A 24918-nucleotide genomic window follows, 5' to 3' on the forward strand; every position below is an offset into this window, starting at 1 on the left:
TTTGTTTCAAAATAGTCTTCCTAGCAACAGTAATGTCATCACAAAGCCAATTAGATTTGGCTACAGGCCCAGTACCACCACAAAGTATACAAGGGCAGCTGCTCGGACCCAAACTGCCTGGGATGCTGACACCTGCCCTGGGACCAATTTCTGCACAACTGCAATTAATGTATAAGCTAATGATGTAAATCCTACCACGTCAACCACATGTTGTACAGTAACATATGCAACATTGCCCTGGCGCCTTTTTAAATAAACAGCAGCACAGTATGCTGGGGAGAAGGAAATTTAGGCAAGTGAAGAAGCAGTGTTGTGAGTGGGGTGGAGAAGGAAGGTACTTCTTCTGCCTGCCTTTTCCCTCTGTAGGGACCAAAAGGTATGTTTGCCACTTATTCTGATATCTTTAACCAGCCTTGAGAGTTCCCTGCTCCTCAAGAAGCCACAAAAAGATCAGCAGCATTCTTGTTGAGTAAGAAGCAAATCAAGATAATATAAAGCTATCAGATCAAAATCTGCCCCTTGGGATTAAAAACACACGCATGGCCAATTATTTAATGTTCAAAACTCATGAACTGCATTGAAGAAGTAACCTTCTTCTCTAACTCTTAAGATCAGCCTATCTGAGTTAACCTCAAGAGAAACATTTAGTGGCTCATATGCCAGAAGTCTTTCAAATTACTGCCTCTGTGCCATGGCTTTACACAAAGCAGCCATATCCTAATTCCTTCAGCAGCTCTTAAGGATAATTCAAGGTGCATCTTCAGCTCATCTTAAATAACCTTACCTCATAACTTTAATTGCTTTTAATGGGTTAAGAGAAAGAGAGAGAGACGGTGATGTATGATTTGACGAAGACACAAAGAAGGTGGCTATACATTTTAAACACTTCTAGGTTTATCCTACATTCTTGGAGGTGAATTCTACTGAGTTTTGGGAAACTTAGTTATGGATGTAAACCTTTGACTCAAAATTACTTACGGAAACTTAGTTACAGATGTAATCTTGAACTTATCTGAAAAAATGCCACTGGTATCAATGGGTTTAAGGGTGCTAAGCTGTAATCATAAAGTAGTTAAACTTACACCTTTATGAGGTCCATGGGATTACTTCAGAAGTGTCTTGAGCTTACCACCCTTCAGGGCTGAAGTCTACATTCTTGAGTTGCTGAGTACAAAATGCCATCGTTCATTGGGGTACATTAGATATACCTCCCTTGATTTAACGCATTCAAGAGAAGAAGCTATCACATTGTAAGGTGTGCTATATGGATTGGATTAAAACGTAGTATACAAAGTTGAGTGCCAAGCAGCCATCATATTTGTGTAGACCTCTTCCCATTGATGGCAATGGATGAAATAGAACTAGCTCATCCCACTATGTATAATGCTAGCAATCATACAGTATAAAACACCGTTGAAATAACTTTTGCAGTTTGTTTTCCACAAGTGACTTTATTCTTTCTTCCACATCAGCCTGTTCGAAGATAAGGAATCTGGGGCCCTTTTAACCTTTGGGGGAAAGTTTATCCATGCCCCTTAAACAGATTTCTATGTCCCAGGATGATTGCGACCTGTAGCTGAATATGCCACTAAGCTTGATCCTGCCTGTCTCTGCTCCATAATTTAGAGTGGAAACCTGATAATTCCCTGGTATTCACAGTTGTTGGCATTGGAATTAAAGACCATGACATCCTTCATTGCATTCTTCACCCTCATTGGCACATACATTCGAATGAATATCTCACTCCAGACTTATTCTTCCTTATGAATTCCACCAAAACTGAATGTGAAAATTTCATTTGAAATTTAACTATTTAAACATGCAACAGCTAGGGATCTTGAAGATGAATCTTTCCCAGAGCACTGCAGGGTCCCAATTTGTTATGCTGACTCAAAGGAGTTAACATATGGTATATATCAGAATAAGTGAGATAGACTTACAGTATAAAGGAAATTTTAAAGTCATCCATCTTGCACGCTGAGTGAAATTAACTCATATGCATAGAGCTACTTATGAGACTTAAGCACAAGCAGAAACCCATTTGTTCTGAAGTAGCCCACTAACCTTCCTCCTGCCCAGCCACAGTTCCTGCTAGGAGGCACAGGCTAGGCACTCATGAACTTGAGGCCTGAGCTTGGCTTGAAAGCAGCCATTGAGCCAGCTGGAGACAAGTGGTGTTATCTTATACAAGACTATCATCCATTTTATTATTAGCCTTGTCATTCCCTCTGTTCTTCTGATGATTCACTCATATAGTTTGTTGCATCCCTTGTTGCCTTAAACTAAGCTTTGACCATGGAAAGAGATCTTCAGTATTCCAGGCATCAAAGTTAATGGCCAAAACCACAGATTATAAATAAGATCTGTTCAAATGCCCAATCAGATTTATTTATTTTAGACTTTTTTTACCTCACTCTTCAGGTCAAAACCTCTCAAAGAAGCTAACAGTTTTAAAATCAAAACTCCAATATATGAAATAACTGGGATAGTTCCGAAGGGAGTGTTGAGTTATTGATCCAAGAAGAATAAGCTATACACTGTGCCTTGGATCCAAATGTTACAATATGCTAGTAGAAGGCACTTCTAATTCAGGGGAAAGGAGTGATTTTTCCACTAACTGCAATCCTCACACCTACTGAAATGCCACTCTAGAAGGTTGGAGTAATCTCCAGAATTTGGCATTGGTTGGAAGACCCTTCCCAATCCATGCATGCATGTTGGAGGACCCTCTTTCCTCCATGCTTGAATAGAGTTAACATCTGCTCAAACACATGATACTTTGGATTCAAGAACTCTGTATTTATCTTTATTTACAACAAAGTCACGAAGAGTCGGAAACGACTGAACGAATAAACAACAACACAACAAAACCCAAGCTTTTATTTAAGGCAAGATGCAACAAGTATAGAACCATATGAGATAATACCCTAGTTCACATGACAGGCTACCATGGCTTCATTTATCCATGAGGGCTGTTGCGTCATGCCAGGTGCCCACAGGTGCCCGGCTTGCTGTGGGTTGCCATGTTGTGTGTACCCAGTTGGCAAGGGTTATTTGAGGGTTGTCTAACCTAAAACAACCGACCTTGCCTGGCTTTGTACAACACAGCAAGCTACTGTAATTTTGAGTGCCTATGGGCACCATGCAAAAATAGCACCCACAGGGACATGGCAAGATAGAATAGCCTCCACAAGTAAATTAAGCCACAGTGGGCTGTTGTGTCATGCAAACCTTCTCATTCAGCACAGATAGCCTGATTTCAAGACTAGCTAATGCAACAATATGAAAGAATATTAGTAAGGATGTTGATGAGGTTTTGTGGATAGAGAACATAGAAAGATATTAGAAATAATTCTTTCCCCTCCCCCTCCCTCCCCTTTCTCTTTTTTTCAGATTCGTTCGTAGCACTGAATGGTAAGGAAGTTCCCTAGTCACGTCATTTTAATAACTGTCTGTACAGGTCAATTTTGGAGGAATCATATGTTTTACAATCTTGTCAAATATTTCCATGTTTTTTATTGTTTTAATATTGTGCCCTAATTTATTTTTTTCATAGACATTTCAACTACTTCATCAGATTATGAAATGTCTTACACGACAGTGTATGGTCAGTTTTCTTGATTTAAAAAAAATCTTCCTCAGATCCTTGTGTTGTTAGCTGGTAGTTTCAGTCCCAAAATAGACAGTGTCATTTTCATTTTGGGGCCTAGTTCACTAAACTGATACAAGATTTCATTGACTTCCTTGTAGTACAATTATTTCAGTCATTATTATTATTATTATTATTATTCTCAAGAAAACATTTTTATTGGACATAATGCAAGCTAAAGCCCAAATAGCTTGTAAATTCACATACTTGAACTACAAAACTTTAGAAAAGGAAACTCTTAGGCCACAGCTAGACCTAAGGTTTATCCTGAGATCATCCCCTGTGTGTCACCTAGATGAACAGGTTTGACCCCTGGACGATCCAGGGATAAACCTTAGGTCTAGCTATGGCCTAAGACAGTGACCACTTTATTCCTCAGACAAAAATCTGGGAACTGGAAGTATACTTTGCTGCACAAACCAACCACTTATAAATAGTTAGGGTCCATAATAATGTTGACACCATCAAGCATCAAGGGCATCACAGTTATGGAGTTGTGGCATAGCATTGCATACAACTAGGTCAATTTACACCTTGTATATGAAATATAAAGAAGAGGTATAGAATTGAATTGTGGAATAACTCTCTCTCCCTTACAACTTGAAATCCTTTTTATTTTCCAAACAAATAAAATTGTAGACCAGCTTAAAAAATATCATATCTTGATTCAAATTTGGCGGGACTTCATGGACTGGGTGGCGGGGAGCAGATTAAATTGTTTACAGGCTGGATCCAGGGTTTGAGCTGCCAATTGACCATCTCTACAAGGATGTATTCCTAAATACATTTACTTGTAACCACTCAATTCAATGGAGGTTATGTTTAATTAACAGTGCAATGCTATGCAGAAATAAGTTCTGTTGAATTGGGTCTCACTCAGGTAAGTGAGTATAGGATTACAGCCTAAGTGAGTTTTAAAATGGAAGAGAAACTTTGTTTTTACTATGTAGCAAATATTTAGGCTCCTGAGAATTGCATGGAACCCATTTCTGTGTATATGTCTCTCCACCTCAACTGCCTATGCCCAAGAAAAATTAAAAGATAGATTCCATTTGGAACTAAAAGGAGCCCCCTTATACTAGAAAAAAATGTCAATTTCTTTTCCAGTTCTGAGACTTAAGACTGAATTTTCTAGTTCCTCCTAAAAGCAACAATATAGTCTTGATTATTCTATTCTAGTAGCCAGGATTGAGATAGTTGCCAAGTAGAAGTATATAAACAAAGTGTACCAAAATTCTAACGAAATGGGGCATATGGCGAGCTAGAATATAGAGATAGCTTAGAATGGAGATGGCTTAGAATGGAACTAGATGTTATAGTGATCCCAACCATGCATTTGCTGAGCTAACAACAATGTGCTACTAGAAGACGCTAGCAGAATAGGATCAGTGGGTAGGAAGAAGAGGTGCTTAATCCTTTCCCTACTCACTCTTTCTCCTGTCCAAGTGTTCCCCAGGTCATTCCACACCCTTCAACCAAACCCTGAGAAAGGGTGTCCATGTGTCCTACTTTACAGAGTTGCCCTCTATTTGAGGGGGTGTTAGAGAACAGAACTCTATTTGGAGGTGTCCCCTGTTTGAACAGCTGTCCAGTCCAAGGCCTGTTTAAAGACACAGAACTATAAGAAAGGAGAGTGAGGGAAGCCTTGAAGTTGCCCATCTACACTTAGCACTTGGATAGCAGACTGAGCAGGCACATAGGTCACCCAGTCCCATCTTTCCCCACTAGGGTGGAATATATTTGCATTTCTATTTAAATTATAGTAATACATTTCTAAGTTCAAAGCAAATGCAAATTTTATGCAAATCTATGCCTTCTTCTGTCCTCTTTTCTGGTCATGCATAAGTGGACATCCTAGAGGAAAAAAACTCAGGGGATAGATTGGCTGGTGAGGCAAGAGTGGAGCACACCACCTGCATTAATCTGACAAGGGAAACGTTATGTTTCCCTCTTCAAATCTAGTTCCACCCTTACGGTGCAGCTGATGAAGGGTAGATAGAGAGAACTTAACCTTAAAAATACACACAAATCTAAAAGAGTCAAAGAGCTTTCACACAGAAAGAAGTCATTTTCAGGCAGTTGTATGCATGTCTACTAGAAATAAATCCTGTGGAGTTCAGTGGCTTATAAAGTATGTATAGGATTGCCACCTTTATTAGTAAACAAACTTTCCCCCCCAAAACTTGTTTTCCATCTGGGGCTTTAACATTTGCAAATGACATTTGTTTGCAACTATAATAATGAAAACATAGGAAGGCTAATGGGAAGATTACTGACCTTTGCTTTGCATAGGGGACAGTGTTTCATTTTAATATAGAACTTCTGCTGTGAAAATTTTGAAAGAGAGGGTTTCCATATTATATCTCCAAACATATAGCAGAAATTGAAGCATTATCGGAACATTAGGTCTTGAAAAGGGGTAGGGGAGAAGATCATGTTCCTTTCATAGCTTTTACAAGCAGTACGATTATAATTTCAGCAGTATCTCTTGGTTTTATGTCTTTGTACTCAAAAGTATACACAATAAACATTGTCTCAGTTCAGACAACACATTTCTCAACGGTGGTTTTAGAACTCCATGGTGGAGTTTTTACACCACTGTTGAGAAATGTGTTGTCTGGTGGGAAAACACCCCACATTAGAGGATGTTTAAAAAAAAACAAACGCTCCACACTGAATATCCATGCTGTGCAGAGGAGAGTTCCTTCACAACTGTTGTGTTGCATGTTGTGTAGAGGGCTCCATGGAGTTTTTCGTGGAGTTGACGTTTCCCACTGGCTACAGAGTTCCCTGGCAAGAGCGGTGAAAGGAGCGAGTGCTGATCTAGGATTGCTGCCAGGATTTTATTTTTTTCCAGCAATGGCTGATGGGATACCATTGGGAGGACCAGAGGAGGAGAGAGGGCAGATGTCGCAATGGATTTTACTCAACTCCACAGTAGCCCACACTCACACAACGGTGGAGTTAGAACATGTTGTGTGGGGAGTACCTCCTGAAAACTCAACCGTTGAGTGGAGTTTTCACACTGTTAGCTAACGTGTTGTCTGAATTGAGCCATTGGCTCTTGTGATCTGGCAAATGTTCCTCTAGCTGATATAAGGAATAGGATCAGCTTTGGTGAAGGTTGCTTTCCTTCATGACCATGTGACTAGCACCCCAGTCCTAAGCAGGTTTAGTTGGATGGAAAACCTTGTCTAACTTAAACAGAGCTCCATTAAAAAGACCACAGTTTTCAGGAGTAATTGGGGGACATAGACAACATAATTTCCCATTGTGCAACATCTACAAGTTTTCCTCTCAAAGGTACTCATTTGCTTCCGGGAAATGATATCATTGCACTCACAGGGCAATAAATTGTACTTGGGAAGATGCAACATTTCCTCCCAGATAACATGTTCATTACTATTGTGGTTGATGCCTACAATATGAGTTCCACAGCACTCAGTGGGTGGTATCCAGCATTTCCTTGCACTAGTGGTAGCATCCCCTGAGCAGAGTTCCACTCCTGTCGGTGGGAGGGGGCTAGGCAATTTCCCCTCTCCTCTGCAGTCCCCAGCACCATCACCTGCCCTCTATTCTGGAGGCTCCAACAACAGTCCAGAACAGAACTTCAGGGGATGTTGGGGGCTGCTGTGGGGAGTGGTATCGAGGGAAATCGCTGCCTCCTCAATTTCGCCAGCAGAAATGCCCCGCTGGATCAGTAACCTTTTGTGGCTAGAACGAGCCCTTCCGTACACAGGAGGTAAAGGCAAATTTCTTTTTTGTCTTGTTTTTTGTGGGTGGGAACACAATTCATGACAGGTAACACAACTCTTCCACTTTATTCCAGGCACCTACACTTTTTATTTGCAAACCCTTTTAAAACTATCCTTGGATACTTCATAGCACTTGTGCTATAAAGAGCTAGCTCAGGAAAGCTAGTAGCTAGTATACTCCAGTAGCAGCACTATCTCCTGCCATGTTTGTAAATTTTTGCTTTAGTTTTATTTATTCATTTGGAAGAGGTTCACTCATTAAAGCACATCTGTGGAGTGATTTTTTTCAAAGGGGTTGGTGGACAATTTAGCTATTCCCCCAGGAATTTCTGAGTGGGTGGGATATTGGCCTGTTAGCAGTACTATCACACAAAAAGACCAATGTGGCACAAAGGCCCAAAAGAAAATGCCTCAGTCAAGGTAGCTTATACATTTAGGTCCTTCATCATATTTGATGACTTTCAAATATTTTTAATATTTCAAAACATTTTTAACACTTTCAAGTGTTAAAAAATATAAAAGAAAAGATGTCTCATTCCTCTTTTCACATCATGCCAATATTACTACAAAGTCAGATTTTATATTATTATTATTATTATTAATATTCTTGCTCTCCATTATAACCATGTAAAAGGCGTCATTTTTACATGAGAAGGAAATAGTTTCAACTAAAATTTAAATAGTTTATTTGGCTTACTTACTTGAACCAAATAAAATACATAATTAAGTGATGCAGGAAAATGCCGCAGTTTCTCCCCAGATGCCAAGCAAATAAGTGGTTTTCTCTCCTTAGATATTTTTGCCTATTGTATTTACTTCCTTGCACATTCCTTGCCTTTTCCCTTGCTCGTTTGGTCTCTGTTTTTTGGGCACCTGCACTCTGGCAGATAAACGCCTGTAATCATTTACAAAAACAGGTGACAAAAATGAAAAGGCTGACCTTTGGTGCACAATGGTTTCCCATATGCAAAATAAGCATGCCAACCATTCAAAACACCTGTTCTGTCAAAAAGTCAAATGTGCAGGCACAGGGACTGAAACAAAACAGTAAAATGTTACTCTTTTACATGGATCAGTTTCAGTGAACCAGGCCCTCATTTTGCCACCAGTGTATCCTGTCTCCCTCTGTAGTGTTGATTTAACTTTCCCAATTCATAACAGAAGGCTTAACAGCATAATATGTAGAGCATTTCTCAGAACAATAGCAACTATGTATTGATAACAACATTTTCAAAACCCTTGTCATTCAATGCTCTCGCTACATCCAGCTTCCTCTTCATATATTGCTTTTTTAACTATGGAGTTTTATAAATCATATTGTCATAAATCTGATTTCATATGATGCAGGCTTCTAAATCAGACTCAATTTAACAACCTGACAATCTTGCATTTTTAATTTGAAGTTGAAAAAGTCAATGTTTGAAAAGTAATACTACATTGAATCAAAATTTTCAAAATATACTAAATTTTAATTGTTTGGGGAGAAGGTTTAATTCCTTTTGAGGAATTAAACTGTAGGCAACTTCAGAGCTTGATTATATTAATATAGATTGTGTATGCTTGATTTCCATTTCCAATTACTTAGGCGTTCCACAGGTGCATAATAAACAATACCAAGGATTCCTTACTATAATGGCCATAATCCTCTTATTTGAAGTTGGAATTATAGATTGTATCCCATGTTTGTCCTACATAGAGTAGGCCCATTGAAATAAAAGGGGGCTTAAGCTAGACTAACATTGGCTTCAACCCTATATTACATTCTGCAAATTCCTTTAATATACTTGAATCCTAAAGGATGGTGGGAAAATAGCTCAGTAGCTGAGCATAGTCTTTGCATCTATGAACCTGAGGCCAACTAGAAGAACTCATGTAGCAGTCCCAGAAATAAACTTTGTGTGCATTCCTGGAACATTGCCTGTCTTGTCAACATCGAGTTCAGTGGATCATACATCTTATTTAGCATTAGACAATTTCTTATATGTTGCATAAGAATACATATCGACAGTGACTGGAACACAGCTCTGTACTAAACCAATATTCTAAAGGTAAGTATTGCCAAAGAAGTTGATTGGTGGTGGTGCTCCCTGTCAAGAGTGGTCAGTTAGTATTTGCAAGATGAGATCCAGATTGGAAAAGATTAGTATAATCCAGTTTCATTGCACACCCTCCTCTCTCTCTCCCCCTCTTGTTCTGAGATAGAGAAGAGTTTATCTTGATTACATGTAGAAAATCATTTCTCAATGTGCAGTAGACTAACACATTAGTAACGGCGTGGATAGACTGATTTTTCACATTTGTGTGAAACACTTCCTTGCCCTACAACCATCTGGTCCTCATTAATTACTTTACATAGCTATAGCTTTCCATTATCAATGAGTTCTCCACATAGTTGAAGCATATGGTTCGGGAACACTTACTGAAGTGAATGTGTCCCCTGGGCAAATATTTCCCCTAGATTACCGTATTAAGAAAAGGTTTTCCTTAACCATATGTACAATTTAACCATAAAATGCCCCCTTGAACACAGCTAAACTGAAAGTATCTGTACTGGGATATGAGAGCAAAATACATATCAAATCCAGGTTTAAAATGAGACTGTTATTTGGCAATGGTTTCATCCACTTCTAATTCCTTTAGATACGACTAATTGCTTTCTAGTGGTGAGAGCTACATCCATGTCCAAGATTTTGTGATGTACCAAAGCAAACAAATGGTTCAGGCAGGAAATGGACGATACCTACCAATATGGCTAGGCATATGAATAGGGTTGGGGGGGGGGTTTACTCCTTCAGAATGATCATGAGGTTGGTAGGAATATAATTCATAGAAATGGGGGGGGTGCAGCAGCACCCCCAGTTACAGATGCCATGGGTTTTCTCTTACTTTTTGCTATAGCAACCCTTTTGCCAAGGTAGAAAATGTTTTCCTGTGTAAGGCAACAAGTATATCAGAATGAGTTATTTATTTATTTATTTATTTTATTACATTTATATACCGCCCCACAGCTGAAGCTCTCTGGGCGGTTTACAAGAGTTGAAAGACTGAAACCAAGATCTACAGCCATTTGTTTCCTGTTTTGGGCATCGTAGTATTTTCCCAAATGCCAAGCAATTTTTTTCCCTTTCTGTGTTCCTACCCACGCCCAATTTAAGGAATTATAATTTTTAAAGAATTATTTTGGAAACCCCAAATGGCAGCTCTTAAGTTTCATTATTAATGGGGACTGGTGGAATTGCACTCCCTGTCATGAGAGATAAAGAATAATACAGTCCCCTTGTCCATGCAATGCTCCAGCCTGGGGTACAGTCCTATAAATTAATCATGTTAATGATTAGCTGTTGCATGCAATGGCTCCAGCCATGGTAAAACACTATGAATCTGACCTGCTTTCCTGCAAACTAGTTACATACATGGAGGAGGTAATATATCAGGGCTGGCAAGACTTCCCAAGCCAAACTGAATACTTCAAGTGGATGAGAAGAACAGCTTTCACCTCTGCACATGAATCTTCCAAATCCTGCTGGCTCGGCTCTTCTCTCCATTGTTGCCCCTTTCACCCCACACAGGACTAAACCTGCCCACTGAATGTTATGATGTTCTTGAATGTACTGCCATTGCCTCATCATCCCAAGCACCCCTTAGAGACAAGCTCTATTGTTCCATGTAAGATGAGGGATATGGGGGTCTGCCTATTCTGTACAAGGGCAAATCCTGGAAGAACTACGAGTTTCACAGCCCACGTGTGCTGCTGGACCCATGTGTGCTCTTGGAATTCCAGCATTTATATCTAGCATCACCTTTTATTAGTTACCTGGCCATCTAGTTTCACTGCTTCGGTCTTTCCTGGAAAAGGATCTTGCTTGGGGGTGCGGGGAGTTTACATGCCATTGTTGCCTCTCAGATTGGTTGTTTCAGTGTGCTATATGTAGGATGCCACCCTTGAATACTTCTGGGAACACGTATAAAATATAGTCATTTGCTTTCTAACAGAAGTGGCTAAGAGGAGGTACTTAATCCCAAAACTCCAGAAGTTGTACTAGTTTCCGGTTATCTTCTGGGCTCTATTCATTATTTATTTAATTTCAAAAACCTAAACAAATCGACCCCATTAGCCTGGGTCTTCTGAATCTTCAGGAGCACCTTTATTCATGTGAAATTTATTCATCCCATATTTTTGGAGACCGTTTGGGGTTTCATTTGTTTCTCAAGTGAGGCTGCTTGGGACCAAGAAGCCTTTCAGTCTTTTCCTTAGACCCTGAAGGAGCTATTGCCAATCACGAGTACACAATACTGGGTTAGATGGTCAAATAGTCTAACTCACTTCCTAGAAAGTCCCATATAAGCTTATCTCTTGTCACTTTCAAGAGGCAATTGAAACCATTTTTATTTAAATCAGTTTAATATTTATATTGCTGTCATGTGTAACAATCCCAAAAGAATGGGTTGTAAAAGTTACACTGGGTTGTAGCAAACATTACACCTATTTAGAGTACACCCATTCTTTTTAACATATCTTTGTCATTGTCATAGTCTTGCTTCTTTTTTCTCTGCTCATCCCCGTTATTTCAGAGTACTCAACCACCTTCATCAGTGGTTTGCTTTCAAAGATATAGTTCCATCATAAAAATAACCAGAGGGATAAATCCATGTTTAAGCTGGACCAATTGCACTGGTAGAAGTGGACTTCCCTGCCCTATCCTTCCCAAATCAACCCATCCAGCCCCCTGAAAATGCTAGACAGAGATTTAAGAGACCCTGTTGAGCTGTGGGGAGACAGGGAGATCCCCAAAAATCAGATTGAGGAGCTTCCGTGAGCAGAACCCTTCCTGTTTCATATAGTCCCTTGCTCTTGTGGAAGGCAGATCCTGGATCCAGCCAAGGAGCTAGACAGACAGACACACACACCACAATAAATTAAAAAGCAAATTTGCTTGAAGAAATTAAACAAAGCAACTCAAGAATGGCCATGACAAAGTAGCTGCTGCCATTTTGGTTGAGGACTTCCTTCTTTATTATAATCATAATCCTGTCACTCTTTCAGGTACTGTGTCTGATCTTGCTGTAAGCATGTGTGCAGATCCTTGCCTTTTAAGAACATACATTCCTTCATTAATCCTGAATGTTTAAACCTTATACTTCCTACAGGAAATGCCTTTGGAACTGTTGCTTGTTACAACGCTGTTTGTTCTCACTTTCCCTAACTGTATTTATGATGCAAACAGGGCACTCCGGTTCCCTACTTCCCAGCACCACTACTTCAGACTCTCCAGCCCAACAGGGCTACGATGCTAGGGAGCGCATGCTAGATTGGAAGGATCCAATGGGCTCATCCGAGAACACAAATCCATATGTGGCTGTCTCATCCCACAATCACCAAGACAAGAAGGGTAAGGCCTTGGAAATCATTCTTCCTGTGGTGGCAAGGGAGGGGGAGTGACTGCAGTATAACTGCTTCCAGCTGAAGCACGGTAACATGTCTTCTTTCCCTATCATTAAGAGCTTTATCACCCCCAAAAGAACAAACAAAACAAAAAAGGCAGAAGCAAAATAACGAATTTTAAAATTTTGTTCTGGCTGTTCAGTGACTAGGAAAACCATGCAGAACAAATGTTGAGTGTGTTTGAGAACAAGATTGGGAAGTTTAAGCTAGAGGAGATGGTGATGATGATGATGATGATGATGATGATGATGATGATGGAAAATGAGTCTCAGCTTTACATTATTTACCATTTTGCACTTCCAGAGGAGTGCATGAAAGTACTTTGATGCTTATTTCATTTAAGCTCCAAGCCGAGCCACTTAGTGTTATGGAAAACTGATTGAAACAAAGGGCACAGTCCACCAGGATGTGCAAGCCCAACTGAAATGAGTAATAACGTGAGCTGCTCCCATTCATTTCCAAAGGGGTTACACTGGAGGCTTTCCTGGCAGATTGTGCTTGAAGAAATTAAACAAAGCAACTCATGAATGGCCGTGGCAAAGTGGCTGCTGCCATTTTAGTTGAGGACTTTCTTCTTTATTGTCATGATAAAGCTAGTTATATCTTCAACGTTTTTTTTATAGTCACTTAAATGCTGCTTTAAAAAACAGCATCAGTATTGCAACTTTACAGCTGTGGGCAATTCTTCTTCACTGAAAGGCCCGCCACTTGTCATATCCATATACCCACACTCTCTCAGGCAGGTAGTTGTAAGGCAGTGACTTTTATTTATGAATTAATATTTTAATTAATCTTGAGAGCAGAAGGGAGGAGTCATGATTCCAGTTTGTAGCCTCCTTAAAAGGGCACATCCCCAAAACTAGAGAGAATGGACGCTTCCTGTGATACACATGTATTTCTGCTAGCAGCTGCTTTACTCTTATTTGAGGAAATATTAGCTATTTTTAGAAGGTGTTTGGCTGCAATCATAAATGCTCAAAATTTTAAAGTAATTTCATCCAGCTCCTCTAATGCTTCTCAACAGGGAGCTTCAGCTTAATCTTTTCCGTCTGTACTTTGCTACAGTCAATGCTCTTAATTTCAGTGAGAGTTCCATACCTTACTTTGGTTGAAATGGCTTGAGCATGCAGGTTTAATGAATTAAACAACTATGTTCTTTCATCTGCTGAACAAGGGCGGGGGGTGAAATATCTCTCTTTAGGTTATCCTCATCATATTTATTTGTATGCTGCTTTTCCAAATCATACTCAAAACAGCTTACAGGAAAAGCAAATGAACTTATATGTACACAAAGTACAGATAGAATCATAAATTTATCCAGTACAACTCATATGGTATCCACATTACCAAGCTAGCAAACACAGTGCAGTTAAACTGTCCCTAAATATACGAAAACACTTTTTATTTTATTTATTTATTTTACAAGATTTAGAGCACAATCCTATGCATGTTTAATCCTGCAACTCCCAGGAGTCCCCAGCCAGTATGGTTAGCTGGGAAATTCTGGAAGTTGTAGGACTTTTTTCTCTTTAAGCATGCATAGGATCACACCCTTACATACTGCTCTCAATCCAGTAAAATTCCTAAATAGTGAACAATAAAAGAAAAAAGTAAAAGAATCATTATACAGAATTAAAATCTTTAAAAACAAATTATACCAATAAAATGTAGCTGGTCAGTCAGGGAAGGCTTGTTTAAATAAAAATGTATTCAGCAGATGCTGAAAACCAAACAATGTTGGTGCCTGCCTGATGTTGACAGGCAGGGAGTTCCATAGCGAGGGATCCAAGTAGAAACAACTATCATAACTAGGGATGTGTATGAGATTTACCCAAAGTCTGAGCCAAATAATTTCTGGTGCTTCCTGAGGTGAAACGGGCTTCCCTCCTAAGCAACCAGAACTGACCTTTGACCCGTACAAGGCTTTGTTCATGATTCAGCTTCAGAATGACAGCCAGTGACCTGGTTGATATGTTCACCAAGGGTTAAACGAGCCCATGGCCTGTTGTTGGGTTGTTTGAAGGTTGTTTTCCCCTCCAACAAGCTATGCCACTCAGATTTGGGTAACACAAGGAGTGCCCCACCCCCAGGATTAAACAAGTCACAGTGGCTTGTTTAACCCGTGGGGACTGTGCAAACTAGCACAATCTGTCTCTAAAAATAGTGTCTTTTCTTTCATTCTCTAAACATTGATGAGAAGGGAGGTGATTGAGTAACTGACAGGTCCACTTTCTAATCATAGGGCATGTTTTATCAGGGGCTCTCCAGTTACTGTACTTTACCAGAGGGCAAGGATAGGATAGTGAATTGGCCATTTTTCCAACTCAATTAGGCTTCACTATGAAAAAGGCATTAAACTGATTTTCAGTCATCATAGCTCCCTAGCACCCACACCTATCCTTCTGAAACTTTCCTTGTATGACATGTGCCGTTTTCCATGACATGTGCCACTTTCATACAAATTACCACCCCCACCCCCCGCAAAAAAAAAAAAAAAAAACCACACAGGGGAAAGGGAAGCAAATTCCCTCAAACAAATACGAAGACTCCCCTTCCAAAGAAACCACTGCACCTGCCTTCTGAAACTTTGCAGCTTTATTACTTATGGCCGTCTGCCATTTTAAAAAGAATAGTCCACAAGGAACAGAGGAGGAAAAGTGCATCCTTTTTCGGTTAACCTCAAAATGTCAAGGCTACTCTTGCACAAAAAGCCCTGCAGTTGTTCATCTAAAACTTGGAAGGTGCAATCCCCTCAGAAGCTGCACCTATCGCTGCAAATTTCATCCCAAAATAAAAAACTTTATTAGCAGTTACCTAATTATTATTATTACTATTATTAGGCATGTAGCACAAAAACTACTGCATCTATTTTTCTGACATTTGACAGCCAGAATCCCCTCCTAAGGAGCTACTATGCTTGCAAATGTCATCCATCTGCACAACAGAAAAAAAGGTTATAACCATTTTTTGACTTCCCATTATAGTCAATAGGAGACATGAAGCCTTGAATTTCCAAATCTTGATTTGAATACCTGAGTTGAAGCCGTTGGCCTTTGGATCAGTAAGAGCAGAATCGGGCCATTTTCCAAACTGATGAATCAGTTCTGTGTCAAATTTTGTGGTTAGTGCACACCTCTAACCACAACAATATCCACATTTTGCTTACAAACCCATCAGTAACAAATCCAAACCAGTGATGGCTTGTTTGTTTATATAGCTGCCATTGAGCATCCATTGATTTCCATAAGAGTTGTGCGGGAACTCTATTCAAGCCCCATGGTAAATAATGGGGTTGTTTCAAAGCACAATGCTCAAAGGATAGCTTTGTAGGAGGAAAGAGGAACTTTGGTCCAAATTTCCCATTGGTTTAAATTAGGTCTGCAAGTTTTACTCAGTTTAGATGGATGAGCATTAAAGTGTTTTTGGTTGATGATAATTTTAAATAGTGAGGGAAATGTAATTGGTTAACGAAGGGCTAGTTTGTTTCTTCTTCAGGCTCTTTTAGCTGTTACTAAATGAGTTCATTACTGGTAATGGGTAATGAAAAAATAATTAAAGGTGGCCTTTCCTTCTGACACTGAATGATAACTTTGTTTTACTGAACTATAAGTTATCACAAAGTCCCTTTACTATCTCAAGAAGCACATGTAGAGGATTTATTTATTCATTTAAAAGATTTATATGCTGCCCTTCAGCAAAGCTGCCAGGGTGGTTTTCCAAAACAAGATAAAATGCCAAAAATATAGTAAATAATAACATGTTCAGCAGCAACATTAAAATAAATCAAAAAGTCTTCTTTACCGGGGAGTAAAAGGATAGCAGTATTAGTGTTAGTCAAGGCTTCCTGGGCAGAGAGTTCCACAAACAATGTGCTACTACGAAAAAGTCCTCTCATCAACACCTGCCTCTGAAGGTTACCTCTGTATACAGGCAAGTTGGTATGAGAGCAGGTGTTCCTTCAGGTACCTCAGTCCTATGCTGTACAGGGCTTTAAAGGTAAGGACTGATAGTTTGAAAAGTGCTTGGAAATGGACACAAAGCTAGTGAAGTTATTTCAGTACCGGCAAGGTATGTTCCTAACATCCAGGCCTAATCAACAGCCTAATCAACAGCCTTAAACTGTTTGCTGTTTTCAAACAGTCTTCAAAGGCAGCCCCATGTACAGTGCACGATAGCAGTCAATACTAGATATTATCAGAGCTTTCTATGTCCAAAAGAGGCTGCATCTGGACACCACCCTAAGCTCATGAAAGACACTCATTGCCTCCACAGTTAAAGTTAGATCTCAAAGTGATACAGATGTTATTCATATGCACATTTATTTCTTAGGCTGGTTAAAAGGCAGGTAATTAATCAATTAACAATTCTTCAAGCAATTGATATAGCTCTAGTCCTTTCAGAATTGGTAGGGACTATTTGTTCTTTATGGTTTTTAGACTTCACTACTACACTGCACAGCAGTTGTCCTAATGGGCAAGCAAGCTTCTTTTCCCCCCAAATCATATTACATTCTCCTTCCAAATTTCAAAAGCCTCTAGTGAAATTACTCATAAGGCTAACACTGATGGGTCTTGATTATTTTCACTTGAATTCTCCTGTTGAGGAGGTTACCAGAGAGACTTTATTAGCACTTGACTTGGTTATTTAAACATCCTGGATTCTTTGGGGCCTAATTAGACTTATTACCAAAGCTGGAAGCAGTCTGTACATGTTAAAGCGAAGAAAACAATGGTGGCAGAGGTGACCGCATGGTTGTTTACCATTATCACATATTTGTGTGCTGTCTCTCCTTCCCTTGCCCAAGCCCAGTCGGCACCAAAAAAATCTGTTGATATTATAAAATATTATCATTCAAGGGCAAAGGAAGGAGTTGTTATGCAAACGTTTTTAAAGAGTGTTATGCTTAATCTGCCTTGTGTTCACTTTGGTTGTGGATTTATTTTCTTTCACAAAAAATATTTTTTCTGCCTTATATTTTTATTTTGCAAAGTGCTTCGTTGGTGTTTATTTTATGGTTCTGTTATTCCTGTGGAAGGTGCTTCCCTTTCCTTTTTTCCCCCCTATCCAATAATGACTTGCCTCTTAATTGTACTAATTCTTCAGCCACTTGCTGCTTTGTTTTCAATGCCACTGATGCCTTGATGATGTCACATCCATATGTTCAGCTTTTAATTCAGTGTAAACATCTTGGGGGAATATCCTGAGAAGAGATGCAAGAAATGGGGGAGAGGGTAATTAACTGGGTTGACTCATGGGAATGTGACATTTGTGCACACCGCAGCTTTAGTAGCTAAATATACTCCGGAATTGCTGTTTGGAGAAACCTCACCATTCTTGCCAAGATTTTTTTAAAAAAGAGTGGAGTGCAATGCATAGCACAGAAGCTGTGTATCGCCTTCCTTCTGGCCATTGCATTTGGCTATTGAAAAACATCTTCCGCCGATGAGAGAGATGTGGGGAGGGGGAAATCTCCCCTACAGCCAACAATTCTTCTCCAGTTTTGCTTGGCAAAATCCTGCAAAATTTCTGTTGCTTGCCTTTCCGGAGTATGTTTTTGTTTTGCTTTTGTTTCTTTGCTGTGTTTGCAGTGTTAATTTAATTCTGTGTGTTTCTCACCTTTATGAAAGCCAGCATTTTCTCACCTTGCAATCTAACCCTCCCATCTGCTGCCATTGTACATAGTCTCTCCCCTGCCCTCTCCCATGATAGAAAACCCTTTCTGTGGAATGTTCCAAGGCTCTATCCTCTTTACTGTAAAGTAGTATTACAATGCTGTGTTTAGATCTCCTACTAACCAAAAGAATATAAAAGAAGAAAGTGGAGTAATGTAGCCCAGCAATAACATGGCCTTTGCCTCTTCATTACCCTCCTGTCCCTTTTCCTCTGCCTCTTTTCTTCTTTAGAAATTCTCAATATATCTCAAGTCTTAGATTCATCCGTCAAAGATTCCACCAACTGCTCTGTTTTCACTCAGTCCTTAGATGTCTAGGACCTCTCAAGCTGTCCCTTTTTAGTCTAAGTGTTGAAAATTAAACACAGATGTGGCTCTAACTTTGTTGGTTTTGCTGAAGTTGTAGTATTGCTCCAGTCGTTCTAAACTGGGGTCAAGCAGTTTATTCCATTTAAGTGTTTAAGTTCATGAGTTATTTTTAGAAGCTATTTTATTTTGCTTTCTGAAATCAGTTGAAGTGGGGGGGAAATATCATTGGTAAACGTGATCCTGACACCCTTGCGTCTCTTAAAACATGATGTTAATTAGTTTTCAGCTAGAGTTCCTAAAGGAAAAAAAAACAGAAAAAAGGATGCTTCACAATAAGCGATACACTCCAAATCAGTTCCCACATTCACTGCTGCCAGCTTAGTTCCACAAATCGCCATTCAGGCGCGTTGCTTACTCTCATGTGCAGCGTAATGTTGGAGCTTCAAACTCACACAAGATCATGAGACTCCAGTTGCATGAAGTGGAAAATGCTCATTTAAAAAAAGAGCCGTTGATCTTGGGTAAGTGATTTATGGAAAGTGAGCCAGCAGCCAAATGTGGGAACCGACTCTCTGTTTATGGTCACCATTACACTGTGAGCTGCGTTGAAGGTCCTGGAGGGCTGAGAAGTGGTTATAAATATACAAGTAACCATGAATAAATATTATACAGCCTGCATCAGGTTTAGAAAGCTACAAATTGTACTTCTTTGACTAGTTTTTTTCCATTTGTTTTAATAATATTGACAAAGCTGGCATCAAAGGCAACTTTAAAACCACATTTCTTTCAACAAGCATAAACAGTTGTGCTGTTTATTATAAAGACCTGTCTCACTGGTATCTCAAAAAAAGTGGGGGGATGTTATGACTTAACATCTAGCCTCTGGATTTCAGTAGAGCTGTAATGTTCTGATTTTTTTTAAGTGCCCATGAAGGGCTGATTCAGATGTTACACTGCACACATGGAAAACATCAGAAATGCTTCTTTTTAGTGGCAGTCCAAGCAGGAGGCCTAATATTTGTAATAGGCTTGCTGTGTGGATTGCCCTGAGCATTTGGAAAATGTCTACACTAGCATTAACAGCCACTGGTAATCTGAAACATCATATTAGAAACCCACCACGTACAGAAACTTGTTCAGTGGCCTCCACCATGCATCTATGTAATGTTTGAATCAGTCCTAAGCTCCATGTAAGTACAGGTAAGGGATACCTGCAATATGACTTGTCCTGATCCAATTGCTCGGAATATTTACCGTTTAATCAACATCAACAGAGTGTTAGACTGCAGTCTGAAGATGGTAAGTTTATACGAGACCAAGAGTCTGGCCACTGGCTTTTTGAATCAGAAAAAATATTTGGGGGATTGTGACTTGTTCCCTTAAAAAGCCTTTTTTTATGTGTAGTTTGAAGATGCAAAAACTAAGAATAGAAAGTAAGGGCCTTGCTAGACGAGGTGTTAGCGCGCTTTGAGGCCCGGTTTCCCTGCTGTGCGTCCACATGACGCACAAGGGAATCCAGCCCCAGGCCACACTAAAGCCTCCCTTAACGCGCCATAAGCGAAGTCACTTATGGCGCGCCTTTTCCGCAGCCCCGGCCTGAGGCCAGGGCTGCGGAACGTCTAGCGACTTCTGTGGCTTTTAACAGTTGTTACACCACCATTGAGAAACGTGTTGTGTGAACTGTCTCTCATCAACTGAATGCACTTGGGTTCCCAATCAATTCTAAGTGCATTGAACCAAATGAGCTTAGAATCTCCTTCATGCTCAATGCACAAAGGTTGGGAGGGGATAGGACTGGCACACATGGGACCATTGGGGACTGGTGTGTGGGGAGGTCACACATGTTCCTGTGGCCCCTACACAGTTTGTGCCCTCACGCAATCTTGTGAATGACTGAATACGGTTCGAGCCTTATAATTTCAATTTAATCACTTTGGGGGCTGGGGTTGTCTGTTACCAAAACATAAGGACCAACCAAGATTTTGTAGAGATCAGATTGAAGGGAGGGAGAATAGCAGTGGGAGGAGGGATCACATTCTTGTTGGTGCATTCTGGTTTGTCCTCAATTGTCAGCTCCCTGTCTTTCTAGTTAGCTCACTTCTACCCTAGCTAGAGTGCACTCTAAGAGTTCCATCACACCAGTGATTTATCTCACACTCGCCATGCCTGGTATGCGGTTTTGCAGCCCAGTACTCACATGACATCATCCACATCCTGCACTAATTTCCCCTCTTCCCCTCCATGTTTCCTTTCTTTTTGGAGCGGGGAAAGTCTAAATTATTTTCCCTCCCTGCAAAATAAATGCACTCCTCCCTCCGGTGTATTGCTGTCGTTGTGTTAAATCCATCCATCCCATTCTTTGTTGGGGCCATGTGTGTCTAAAGGGTGGTCTCACTAACAAAAGAGGAAGGTGGGGAGGTTCTCTGCTCAACCATGAAGGGGGAGCAAGAAAGGCCCCATTTAACTCTGTTTTTACTCCTGAGTAGGCATTTTCACCTTAAAAGAAATGTGGAAAATGCACTCTTCATGCCCGCAGCTCCCTCATTTTTAAAGATAAAGAGATCAAAACCGGCACAGTGATAGCTCTTAAGGAGAGCTTTAGCCACTTCAAGTTTGAATCAGATCGGTTCATCCCTTGATTTTTAAGAAATTTTTTAATGGAAATTTTAAAAATGCTTACAACTACTTAACTTTAAAGATAAAGAAATCAAAATTGGCACAGTGATAGCTCTCAAGGAGGGCTTTCAGCATGCCAAGTTTGAATCAGATTTGTTCATCCCTTGATTTTTTAAGGAACTTTTTAAGACTTCAGAAGTAAGCATAGGGTTGCAGAGCAGTTTTTTTCCAGTTTGCTGTTTTAGACTTTAAAAAATGCTTCTGAGTGACCACACTATTAAAAGTCAGTTCTATATGTGTTTACTCAGAAGTAAGTCTCTCTCTGTTCAGTTGGGTTCAATCAAAGGTAAGCATGCATCTGATTTTAGTATGACTTGAATGTAAATGCATTTGAAATCAATGGGATTTACTCTTGAGTAAGGGAACCAGCAGATATGTAGTTTATGAACTTGGAGATGCACAGCCTTGCATGATCAAAGGAAAGAAAAAGTGATCCTTCACACTGACGGACTATGAGGAAAAGTGTTTAAGAGGGGGAAATAAAAAATTCGTAAAAAACTCAAGGGACAAACCAATCTGATTCAAACGGCTTGCTGAAAAAGCCCTCGGTAAGAGCTATCACTATGCCAATTTCGATCTCTTTATCTTTAAAACTTACACAGACGTAAGCATTTTGGTTACCTTGGATCAAAGGAGGGGACCTGACCACCTTTACAAAAGAAATTAGTTAAAATGATGGTTCATCCGCCCACCCTTTGAAATGAGCAAAACAAACCTTTACTCCTTCTCCCCTGTAAACCTTTCCCAAGGGGCGGGGCAGGAGATTTCACTGGCATAGTTACGCTCCAGGTGAAAAGATACATGAGCTGAAAAAGTGCAACAACGCACAGACATGAAAGTGCCCAGCACTCTATTTGCTAAGGGAAACGGAGGGGGAAACCCTGGATGAAAACTGGATTTAAAAAGTAGGTGTGATGGAGTCCTAAGCCAAGGGTAGGCTAGATGGCCTGATATTTTAGACTTCAGGTCCTATAACACCCTGCCAGCATAGCTAATGGTCAGGAATGCTGGGAGTTGAAGTCCAAAACATCTGGAGATCTCCCTTCTGCCTACTCTTACTCTAAACCAAGCTGCACAGAAAGAACGGTAGTGTAGATGGAGCTAAATGAGCTGGGAGAGGAATGAAGCAGAGACTAAGGATTAAGAAGAGATGGTCCTCCAAAGTCTTCTACCCTTGGAGGGAGGGAAAATGTAGTTCTTTCACTTTTCAGCAACCCATGTGCCATTTACCAAGCCTTAATTATTTTGTGCTCATTTGGATTTTTGCACCCTCGACTTTTATATTACTTAATATATTCAAAAACAATGAGGAAAAGTCTGTATAACATCTGTTAAAGAAAGCTCGCTATAGGATTTCCTTCACTTTACACAATTTGGAACATTACTGCACATTTCTGCCGAACTGATTTTGGAAGTATCTTCTCTAAGGACAGCTGAATGCCCTACGGCACACCTAGACTATAGGGAACTGATAAAGAACCAAATGAGGTTGAAAAGCTATGTCAGTCCAAGTAGCAACTGCATAATCAGTTCCATCTTTGGGTGCCAGGAAGGAGATCTGTTCCTAAGACGCATATGGCTGGAGTCACTCTCATTTTAGTAAACCATTTTGACAACCAACATCAAAAGCAAACCCTTGAATATGCGACATAAAAGAAAATGGCAGATTCTCTCCTTTGTTGTGCAGCTTTTAGAGCAGTATATTTCTCACGCTTGGGGTGCTGGAGTTTCCAAATAGCATAACAGGGCAGAATTAGCCCTGTCTGTCTCCATTTCCGCTGTTTTTCCAACATCTGGCAAAGGTCTGTGACCAGAAGTAAGAAATGTTGTAATCATAATCCAAGTCATATTTCAGATGTACAGGAATTTTGGTTGAGTTGCTTGAGCAACCTTAATATTTGAATACGTTTAAACTCCTGTTTGCTCATACAGATCAAGATAAAAAAAAATACTCTCCCCAATTGAATCAAAGTAAAGTTTGTTTAAATTGCTCTGATCTATATAAAGCCCTATCATTTTTTTCCTTAAGTTATTCTTTGATGAATGACAATCAAACTATTGTAAACATCCTTGTTTATAAAGCACATATTATTCATGCATGTCACAAAAGGTTTATTTTTAATTGGAGGTTTAAGCGGAGGTAGAAAGATAGATTTGAAATGAAGCGTTTATATGAGATAATAGGAAAGGGATTAACGTGAGATCATGGGGAATGGATATAAAATGAGATTAAAGCAGGGTTCTTCCAGAGTATACATACCATGACTGTGGATATGGATTTGTTAAGAGACAGAAAGAAACAGCATAGAGATACCAGAGCAAGTTGAGTAGTTGTGATGAAGATTACTGATCAAAGGCCCCAATGTACTGTCACTTAGCCATAGATCGTTCTATCATAATCAGTAATCATTGGTTCAAAATGTTGAGAACGTGTAGGGCAATTTATGGCCAGGGGAAAAGTTGTCAATTTAGCTATTCAACCACCATCAAATCTCCATATTACTCTAGGTTTAGTCAATGATCCCCAGAAGAAGATTTACTGCACTAATCTATGGCTGGTTTCACAATATATAAATGCATGCTCTCTTTTTTTTTCTAAAGAGAAATATGCTTTTGTGATATATCAAAACAATATCTGCACCTAGGTATAGAGAACACAGCAAGGTAAAACAGGCATGCTTCTCAAACATACAGACCAGTTTCACATATCCTCCCCCCCCTTCACACATTGTCAAAAGGCATACTATAGAAAATCCAGAAAAGAAGTCAAATAGTCGCATGAGCCTGACATTTTGTAGTTTTCATTCATGTAGCAGCAGGTGGGCAGTGCTTGGCATTGGCTAGTTGCAGAAGAGGCCTGTTTAATGCCCTTTAAGACATCTCAGAATGGTGAGGAAACATAACACAGGCAAATATGCATGGGAGATATTGAGCCTAACTGCAATCATACAGTGTAGGGTGACCATATGAAAAGGAGGACAGGGCTCCAGTGTCTTTAACAGTTTTATAGAAAAGAGAATTCCAGCAGGTGTCATTTGTGTGCATGCAGCAGCTGGTGAAATTCCATTTTCTATACAACTGTTAAAGATACAGAAGCCCTGTCCTCCTTTTCATATGGTCACTCTAGAATACAGAGTATCTGTTAGTATTTGAGATAAAGGGAGCTGTAAACTTTCCTAAGCCACCATTTGTCCTGAGGGCAGTCTATACATTTTAAAAGCCCACACTGTGGCTGCCCCATTTATATGACGCAGTTGCCAATTCGCAGCCACTGCAGGACTTTTCTGCCAAGCTGCGCTTTTAAAAAGTCAGGGACTTACCCTCACTTTTTACGCTGGAGTTAGGTCACCACAGCTTTTCTGCCACCTGACCTTGCTCCAGAGTCGAGGAAGAGGCGATCCCAGGCAGAAGGCGA

General features: G+C 39.9%; 1 protein-coding gene across 4 annotated transcripts in view; it reads left to right on the top strand.

Annotated features, from left to right (window-relative positions):
- SEMA6A (semaphorin 6A) overlaps positions 1-24918 on the top strand; it is a 181638-nt gene that overhangs the window by 136320 nt on the left and 20400 nt on the right. For 2 of the 4 annotated variants that reach the window (XM_063129502.1, XM_063129503.1), the window contains exons 17-19: positions 3394-3414; positions 3557-3607; positions 12630-12794. In XM_063129502.1, coding sequence (XP_062985572.1) covers positions 3394-3414; positions 3557-3607; positions 12630-12794 — 237 coding nt within the window. The remainder of the gene's footprint in view (positions 1-3393; positions 3415-3556; positions 3608-12629; positions 12795-24918) is intronic. The other 2 variants (XM_063129504.1, XM_063129505.1) reach the window with 2 other exon arrangements.

This window comes from Elgaria multicarinata, chromosome 6 (assembly GCF_023053635.1).
Source record: "Elgaria multicarinata webbii isolate HBS135686 ecotype San Diego chromosome 6, rElgMul1.1.pri, whole genome shotgun sequence".
In the NCBI taxonomy this organism is placed as follows: domain Eukaryota; kingdom Metazoa; phylum Chordata; class Lepidosauria; order Squamata; family Anguidae; genus Elgaria; species Elgaria multicarinata.